The sequence below is a fragment of the Gadus macrocephalus genome, chromosome 15, assembly GCF_031168955.1.
Source record: "Gadus macrocephalus chromosome 15, ASM3116895v1".
Classification (NCBI taxonomy): domain Eukaryota; kingdom Metazoa; phylum Chordata; class Actinopteri; order Gadiformes; family Gadidae; genus Gadus; species Gadus macrocephalus.
The window spans coordinates 9,459,019-9,469,018 of record NC_082396.1 but is presented as its reverse complement, the minus strand read 5'-3'; the positions used below and the strand labels follow the sequence as shown (position 1 = coordinate 9,469,018).

General features: G+C 42.8%; 1 protein-coding gene across 1 annotated transcript in view; it reads right to left on the bottom strand.

The window, feature by feature from the left end:
- pcsk2 (proprotein convertase subtilisin/kexin type 2) overlaps window positions 1-4,353 on the bottom strand; it is a 31,786-nt gene extending 27,433 nt beyond the window's left edge. Inside the window, 2 exon segments of the mRNA XM_060073043.1 lie at window positions 363-476; window positions 4,243-4,353. Coding sequence (XP_059929026.1) covers window positions 363-473 — 111 coding nt within the window. The 5' untranslated portion in view covers window positions 474-476; window positions 4,243-4,353.
- Between the last annotated feature and the right edge of the window lie 5,647 nt (window positions 4,354-10,000).

The following is a 10,000-nucleotide window of genomic DNA, read 5'->3' as shown; positions in this document are numbered from 1 at the left end:
CGACAAAAAAAATGTGGCTAGGTGAGAGAGCGGTCCTTCCTGTCGGCCAGGGAACGCCAGCGCATGTGTGGGTGAAGGAAGTGAGACGACGGGAGGTAAATATGTCCCAAGTGGCCCCCAGTGGCACGCACCTGATCCGACGAGCGGCAATAAAACACTGGCGCGCACGTCGCACCTAAATCAGGCACACGGGTCGGCGATAAACAAGCGGGAGGGGACGAATTAAACACGCTGAAGGAAACAATTGAGGCGGGCACGTTGACGGAATGGCTGATTAACAGAGCCGAGGTGAATACGTCTGCGGTTAATTAAAACGCACTGGGGGTTTAGCGGGGGGGTGGGGTTGGGGCCAGGGCGCTTACCAGGTACCACTGCTTGTTGAACAGCGGGTCGCTGATGTTGACTTCCATTTCATTGAGATCCCTGTAGCCCCTCTTCTGGCGGCTGAAGCCAGGCTGCTCCAGGACACTCATCACCTGGCGATAAACAACAAAAAACACAACATGACATTTCTTCAATCAAACAGCGAGGTTTTTTCCGGCGCCACCCGTCACACAGAGGCAATCAGGAAAGGGATGGTTTGTGTCACGAATGAGGGCTAGCGTCTGGGGGAGTCACCGCGACCCAGAGAAAGAGAGGTTGATCCTGCTTTTTGATGAGGTCGACTAATACATTTGTATGGGAGTGCAGAAAAACAGGGGAAATTTGAGGAGGAAATACAAAGGGTTGAATATCTTAGGATATATCAGAGAAGAATGAAGTGGATGATGGGAAAAAGCTAAATGGCGCCAATTGAGAAAATTGCGGGGAAAAAATGCAATGGGAGATTTTGTCTGTCAATTCATTTCTTACTACTATGTTGTTTTTTAATCTTTGTTCATATGCATTTTATTTCTGTAATTTTAGGTTGCCTTTTGAATATCTGGCAGGGGACAACAGACGAAAACTAGCCTCTCAGGCTAACTCTGGCTCACTTACATTTTGAATGTTGATTAGTGTGCAATGTCCCTGAACTAAACCAATAAAATAAAAATAAAATACATTTGGCCATGAACATCAAGGTTCTCCATCTTTTCTTAACAAGAGGACTTTGCTTTGATAGTAAATTGGTCATGTAGCCTGTAGCCCTGGCTAATAGATCTACTAACAGACTATTTCATGAAGCTTGAAGATAACCTCCCTCTCTCAACCTCAGCGAGAAAATAGCACGATTAACTGTTCTGTTTTCAGAAGGAAATATCTTCCCTATCACCAGAATGTAAATAGTTTGTAATGAAACCATAATCTGTCACCTGACATTTCCTACATAAGTGAAGATATCTGAGAGAATATTGAATGCTGGCTACAATAAAAACATCTGTATCTTGCTACCATTAACAACGACATCGCACTCAAATAAAAATGCTATGCTTTGACGCCGTTTTGACATGATTTCAACAACGTCTATATCCGACTTTCTTCCTTCTGAGTAATAAATTAACATATGGTGCATGTTTCGAGTGACTCTATCAAGATAAACCTTTCCTGAGCTTCGCCTGTCCATCACTCACGGCCTCAGGCAGATGGACGTGTCGTGCTAGGGTTGGGGGGGAGGCTCCTTAGAGATGGGCTCTGACCCTCGTGTGTCATAACGCCCACACATCCACACTCACACAGACACACACACACCATCAAACAGATATGCACCAGCACGATAACGCACGCACACTCCCCGCTCTAGCCTGCTCGTGTACAGCCCCAGGGACAAAACAGTCCACCCTCATCTGAACCGGCCTGAGGTGCCTTCCTGCTCGCTCTCGCTCTCTCTCTCCCCCCTTTGTCTCTCTCAATTATGTCTATTTCTTCTTGTGAGGGTTGATGATCATGATGTTTATTCACATGGAATTGTTCATTTTTTCTGATGTCTCATTTGCTTGTCCTTCGTCCGCCAGTGCGGTTGTATCTCTCATTCTTTTTTAAAGGAAAATAGGAAAATGGAGGGATGGCTTGGTAAATGGACAGAGGGACAGACCTACTTATGTGGGCGATGTTTTGAAGAATAAACATATAATAATCAAATATGACTTCACAGTAAGAATCATTCAATTGAACTATAAAGATTGTGAAATTAAATGTAAGCTGATTTGAGTGAGGATGACAGATAAGGAATACATGAAAGATTTTTCTTCAGAAGATGTAACTGCATGTTCTGATTCAATTTTAAGTGATATTTTCCATTACAAGGTATCCTGGTTTTCAGACGGTTTTACTTTATGTCAAAACATGATTACGACCTATGGTTGTTTGTTTTGTGGTTTTTTTTAGCATCCATTTCAGAATATCCCTTTCCGCTCTTTCTGTACGGTTTCATTATTGTTGTCTTGTTTTCTACGAGGGTTAACTGGTTAACTGGTTAATTAGTTAATTGAATGAACGGGTGGCAGCTGGTACATAAGGGATGAGTGATGCGCCCAGACTACCTTTGCTGTCTAAGTAAGTGTATTATCCTTTCTTTTTCATGTGGATGAAAGTTCTCGGAAGCTGAGGTTAAGGTGTAAATGTTAATCATATCGGATTTATCTTACAGTTCCATACAATTTTTGCAGTCATTCAGACTATACTAAACGTAGCAAAGAGAGAACGTGATAAAGGGCGCAGATTTCGATTTCCGGTGAGTCGTGCCACTTCAATTAGCGAAATTAGCATCTTTAAGTGGCCAACATTTATTTTGAACAGCGCTGCTTAACACAACAATTAGACAGAGCTGTATATTGTGTGCTAGCTTGGGAGAAGCTTCATCCAACAGTACATATTATCAGAAACCAGGCTACAGTCGATACCTTGAAATTGAGAAGCACCTTTGTCCTCCAGAAGTTGCTTTCGAGGCATTTGATCTCTGGGTCAGAAAGGGGTGTTTTTTAAATGGATTTAAAGGATTGTTAAGGGATTGGAAAATATCTACCTTTGTTTGGTTTGTGAATGATGTTTTGAAGTAGCTAGATATAGCTTAGGTTAGACCATAGTAATAGTACTATTGGTAAAGGAATTGGTATTCGTATTAGTGTGTTTATATTAAACATATCCAAAAGTAAGCATTCGCCTTTGGAGTCTTAATGAAATGTCAATGAGTGTTGCTAAGTGTGATTACCGGTGAAATTCATCCTTCTGAAAGATGAAGCCCAGCTATTGGATGATTAAAAGAGATTCATTGCATACCGCTGCCCCCAGTATTCGTCATGTAGACAGAGCAAAGCACCAACAATACACTGAAACCCATCTGCCAATAGATAGACTTTCATGCAATTATGCTAATTAGCAGCTGACGGACTGCTCTATCTGTTAATAGTGCCAGGATACACAGACTAAGTATTCATATAGTCTATAGTAAAGTCCAGTCTCAAATAAGACAAGATAAGATAGGCTAAAACATAAGCTACGAAAGAAGACGACGAGATGAGATAAAGGGAAGAAAGTATAAGAGGGGATTCGAAAACATCAAAACAACAATTTATTATCCCTAGAGGAGAAAGGGGACAGTATGTTACTTACATTAAAGATGTCCACATTATATTCTAAGTAACACAATGCGTACTGAGTGTGGTACACCATGCACCTTCATCTTATGCGGACCAGAATGCTAGGAGGCCGGTCACTCCCTACGAAGCCAAGTTATGCTAGCCCTACAGCCTTAGCTTAAGCTCTCAGATGTAATCACAGTGAATGTGCAAATCTATGGTGAAATGTGAGGTGGCAATTCTAAGCACACTTCTGAAACGATAGAGTGTAGCTTTAGCTGGATATATGGGTGTTACACAGACACAGCCACCGAGATAGGACTATGGATGGAAGGATGGATGGATGGATTTATGGATGGAGAGCGAGAGAGAGAGAGAGAGAGAGAGAGAGAGAGAGAGAGAGAGAGAGAGAGAGAGAGAGAGAGAGAGGTAAATAGATGTGTATAGATATAGACATATGACAGAGGTGTGTGTGTGTGTGTGTGTGTGTGTGTGTGTGTGTGTGTGTGTGTGTGTGTGTGTGTGTGTGTGTGTGTGTGTGTGTGTGTGTGTGTGTGTGTGTGTGTGTGTGTGGTGTGTATATATATATAGGCCTATATAAATATTATAGATGTGTATAGATATATACATACATATATATATATATAGAGAGAGAGAGAGAGAGAGAGAGAGAGGAGAGAGAGAGAGAGAGAGAGAGAGAGAGAGAGAGAGAGAGAGAGAGAGAGAGAGAGAGAGAGAGAGAGATTACCCTGCTGTCTTTCTGAAGACGTTGTCTCTTGCGGCACTTGCGTTTGCTTCTCTTCGTGGACTCATGGGGGTAGAAGTGGAAGAGTCCTTCTCAGCTACCGGAAAAGGGGGGGTTGAAGGAACAGAAGTAAAGAGGATGATGGATTAAAACATGAAAAACACCCCCTTAAGATTTGCTAACATATAGAATATGTGTGAATCCCTCCCCATAAAGCTTTCACATGTCTCCGTTAGAGAAAGAATATGAACTGGAATTGGGGGGGTATTTTTGTTCATCTTGCACTGCTCCATCATTTTGATACAACCTCCTTGAAGTAAAGTTGTTCCTTATCACTGTGGGAGGAAATGGGAGAGAGAGCTATAATAACTCTGGCTGTCATCTTCTTTTCATTTCTTAGCTCTCCCCATCTCTCTTTTTATTTGATTCTTATTTGTACTATCTCACCCCCCCCTCTCTCTCTCTCTCTCTCTCTCTTTCTCTCTGTCTCTCTCTCCCTCTCTCTCTCTCTGTATCTCTCTCTTTCTCTCTGTCTCTCTCTCTCTGTCTCTCTCTCTCTCTCTCTCTCTCTCTCTCTCTCTCTCTCTCTCTCTCTCTCTCTCCCTCTCCTTCTCTCTCTCTCTCTCCCCCCACACTTATTCTCGTTCTGTTTTCCTGCCCGTAGACCAAACACCGGACGGCCAGCGTGTGCTGTCCCAGCATTGTGTTTCTCGGTCTCAGTTAATTAAACAACTATAGAGGCTCGTCTCCACTGCAAAGACACTGTTAAATTATGCGTATGCCATTAAGATAAAAATAGCTAGCGATTACGTAACGTAAGGAGGAGGGAGGGAGGAAAGGGGGTTCCTTCAGAAATGAAGGAAACGATAACAGTTTCTTTGGCTCTGTATTTAGCATTCAAAGGCCACACACACACACACACATGCACACAGGAGCGCACACCCATGCATACACATGCACACACACACACACACACACACACACACACACACACACACACACACACACACACACACACACACACACACACACACACACACATTGTGTAATTGTGACTGACTGGTGTGGTTGAGGGGATGTGGAGAAACATTTCTGATGGTTGAGGAGAATATTATTGTTATTATTCTGCACAGACACCTTGTGTTCATCGCCACGGCTCACTGGCTAAGGCTACAGCCAATTGCACCCACGCTTTTATTTTGACATGTGACAAGGCATGGAAATGTCAGGGTAATTTTCACATCAAATGGACTTGTTACAGTTTTTATTATGGCATGCAAAGATGATCTGCCCGGCCTTCATCGTGTGCTGGTTAATGACTCGTTGCCTTCATAAAATGTCTTGTTTTTCCACACCCACTCGGATGCAATTTGAATATGCTTTATGGTTAATGCTGATGATTGGAGGAGTGTGTGTGTGTGTGTGTGTGTGTGTGTGTGTGTGTGTGTGTGTGTGTGTGTGTGTGTGTGTGTGTGTGTGTGTGTCTGTGTCTGTGTCTGTCTGTCTGTCTGTCTGTCTGTCTGTCTGTCTGTCTGTCTGTCTGTCTGTCTGTCTGTCTGTGTCTGTGTGCGTAATTTGTTATGTAATTGTATAATAATATCAAGAACCATTTTCCTTTGAATTGTGAAAATTAAAACCTGTCAAATGGCCGTTCTGAGAAATCATGAGTTTTCCTACTTTTTGTAATGAGATGTTATGGCTTTCCGAAAGAAAGTTGTGTTTCTGTTTTGATCATTCCTTCAATTAAATGTTCAGTGAGTGAGTTGAAGACTGCTGTTGGTTTACTCCTAATTTAAATATTTCCCCAAGATGCCATAGTTGACCAGGGCCTTTTAAGGTAAAGATGACGTCATTTAAACAGATCGCTAAATCTCATAATAATAATAACATAAACAAAAAATAAAGCGTATTAATAACCTATTTCTGAACACGAATCTTCTCGCATGAGTTACATGATCAGATAAGGCCGTTACACTATAGCAGCCGACTATGCTATACGCTACTTAGGAGAGTGATGGAGGAAGAGACGGTGCCCTGTCTAAGAAAAATTCATATTTTTTAAAAACATATTTCACGTTGAAGCACGTTGAACTACACTTCCAGCATGCCAGGTATGACATTCAACAAAAAACCCAAGGCAAATGTTGCCATCGTTGATACTTGAACAATATTAGTTTCTCGCGTCTTTACCTTCCGGACGCTTTGGAACCCGTGCTCCACCGCAAGTTGATGTGCATCGTCGTGTGCACTTTCATGCAGCCGCACCACAACATGGTTGGTGATGATCCCCTCTCCCGCGGCTTGCCCCGCGAACAGCAGCAGCGCGTCCAGCAGCAGCAGCAGCATACATCCAACGGCTGTCCCGCATGGGGGAGATCCGCGCATCTTGTCTGTAGCTCGCCTCTGTGTGTAGCGCGCCTGTCGAGGAGCGAAAAACGTGAGGCGTTCGGGATTCTCCTCGTTGAAGACGGACGGGGGACGGGGTTGAGAATCAAAGCTGTTGTTTATTCATGACCCCGTCGTTCAGTGGTGCTGAGGCTGGAGGTGGTCTGCGCGGTGTGTTATCAGGGACTTGGTGCTGCGGTCCGGGTTGATGTGCTTGTCTTGTTTATGAGCCAGCAGCATCTCAGCCTCTTTCATCCCAGATTCGTTACCTCGTCCGGGGGCTTCTCTGCGTGACGCTCTTCCAATGGGCAACGGCGGGTGTGTCCCGTTCCGTCCTTCCTCCAGATGGGTCCTGCCGCGCGCGCGCACTACACGCGCGTGACAGGTGCTAGGACCCCCTTTTCATCACCCTGGAGAATTCCCCATTTTCGGTGGTTGTCGTTTTTTCAACCGACTCATAATAAGAACATTGTTTCGTTTCTTTTTTTTTTTTGGGGGGGGGGGGGGGGGGGGGGGGGGGGGGTGTTTATGCAAGTATTTGTGTATTTATTCGGCCAGATGTAATTATAAACACATGTTTTCATCAAGGTTATTTATTGATTATGTTATTCTTTGAGATGAGCAACGCTGCATCCGCCCTGTTATTTCAATGCTAATTGAGTAGCAGAATGTGATGCTAGCATTTTTGACCTATAGTTTTGACTAAAGACTCTCATTAGATGGTCTACGATTGGAGAAGTCACACCTGCAATCCATCTACGCGTGTGTTTTTTATGTGTCAGTGTTCACATGGAAGAGTAAAAGGCTGATGATGATGGTGGTGAGATTATAATGGTAATGATGTTGACGAAGATGATAGGGATTAGGCAAATGAGAATTGATGACCAGAGACAGAGAGGATCATATGTTGGTGGGCAAAAATAAAGACAGAAAGAGAGAGAGAGAGAGAGAGAGAGAGAGAGAGAGAGAGAGAGAGAGAGAGAGCGAGCTGGAGAGCGCTGAATAGTGAGAAGAACAGGAAAGCCTGAGTTATTATAGCTGTCTCGCACATTTCAGAGAGCGAGAGAGAGCCTTGGTATCAGACGCAATACGAGGAAAGTCTTCAGTAAACACGTGTAGGACTAAAGCTTCATGCACTGTCTGCTGTGTCGCTGCTTCACAGCATCAAGTGCTATTCGGTGCTTTTTGTTGTTGTTTGGTTTTTTGATGCCCTTGGAAAATCAATATCTGTAAAGAGTTCCGTTTACAGAAAGCGACACCTCCTGTCCTGTCCCTGCTTCTGAGGGGAACAGGATATTAAGTTTTGCTTTAACCTTCACATGGTTCACTGCAAGATGTCTTTAAGAACGCATATACCGAGTGTCATGCTTGTTTCCATTTTCCACTAAATAAGCAAATTGATTATTCCGAGGAATTATCATTCACTGTGTGCTACATAAGTATGTGTGTTATCGACCCCAAGAGTAGTATATTATCTTTGCATCACACATGTTTAAGAATTGGAAAGAATTTGAAGTACATGCTATTGGTTAAGGTACTTCTGTTTGTTACATGGAAAAAGATAAATATCAATATTTAATACCCCTGAAATAGAGTTAAGTCATATTTATTTATAAAGCACATTTAAAAACAACTAAAGTTGGCAAAAAATGTATTGTCTAACAATTTGGGCTCAGTGTTGAGAATATTAATTGTCTAATAGACAGTAACCCCCTCTACATTCACTTCAAATGTATCTGAATACAATGAATACAACTATTAAAGGAGACATATTATTGTATTTTCCCAACAAGTAAACATAGTATATGAGTTCCAGAAAACATGTTTTTGAAGCTGTTTGTTGGAAATAGCAGCTTACCTTGCTTACCGCTATTCCCTCTATTTCAGTCTATTCAGAATGCGCTGTTTCTGGTGTCTGTAGCTTTAATGCAAATGAGCTGCTGCCCATTGACCAATGAGCTGTCAGAGTGTACCACGTCATGGAGGAGAAGTGATTGTTGCCATTTGCGGACTCCTGTGCCGTGTTCCAATACCCGTACTTCCATGAGTATACTTAAAGGAAGTATACTATCCGTACTATCTACTACGTTAATTTTTCAGATGTGAGTGCTGTTCCAAATCGAGTACTCCGTGGTGCACTAACCGGAAATTACGATCACGACTGCCGCCGTGGCTCCTCCCCCGCAATAAACATCCCGCTTTGAACGGTGAACTCTTTACGCCTAGCAGCTATAAAAAGCTATAAAAACTATAAAAACTACAAAATGACTCTATTAATGCAGGCTATGTGGAAAATGCGCCGACTTTGGCTCAGCCTGGCTCCACCTCTTCCGCTACGTAGCTAAGATGGCTGCCGTTGAGTACGGAAAGTGTCCTTCGATCCACACTTAGCCCGTTTTGAGTATGACATCCGGGTCCTTGAAGTATACTTCTTTTCGCCAGATCTGAATTGGAACGTACTATGTACTTAAAATTTGGCTAGTAAGTACGGATAGTACGGGTATTGGAACACGGCACCGGAATTCTATATCTATATAATACTGCACCTGCACCTTACTGCTCTTTTGCACTTCTGGTAGGACGCTAAACCTCATTTCGTTGTCTCTGTACTTGTACTCTGCACAATGACAATAAAGTGAATCCAATCCAATCCAATATAATATAATACAATAATAATAATAATATAATATAATATAATATAATATAATATAATATAATATAATATAATATAATATAATATAATATAATATATAGGTAATTAAATAATATTAAGCCTAATATCACGGCCAAAAACGATGTGTGCCTCGGATGATATTATGAATCATAAAGACTGCGTCTGAAGTCTCTGGTACATCCACAACAAGTAAAGACCCGTAGTGGGGGTTGTCTCAGCCATGGTTGAGAAGAATTGGGGGAAAGGAACTTTGGCCTTGACTCTCTGAAGTCCAACTTGAATTAGCCCGGCAGCCCGGCAGCTCCCGGAGCTGGGCTGCCGGGCTGCCGCCGAGCTCCCCCCCGCCGGAGCTGCTCGTCCGCTGGTCCACAAAATCTAAGCTATGCTCTGATTGGAGGGGATAGGGAAGTGGGAGCTGATATTCAAATGTACCCCCTTCCTGCGTAGGAGGGTGCGCCGAAACTAACTCCCTCGTTTGGTAATTGTAGGAGGGGTACATTCAGAAATGCATATCTCACTCAAAATATCATGTACAGACATTTTCCAAAGTTTGTATGCAGGTGGGAGCACCAACACCCAAAATCCCAGGAAAAGTGTTGTTGTCATAATATGTCCCCTTTAATTAATTAATTAATAAACTCATAAATACAAAAACAATGTTTTACCCACCACAGTTGCCTTGGAAGCTATGGCAGGTGGGCC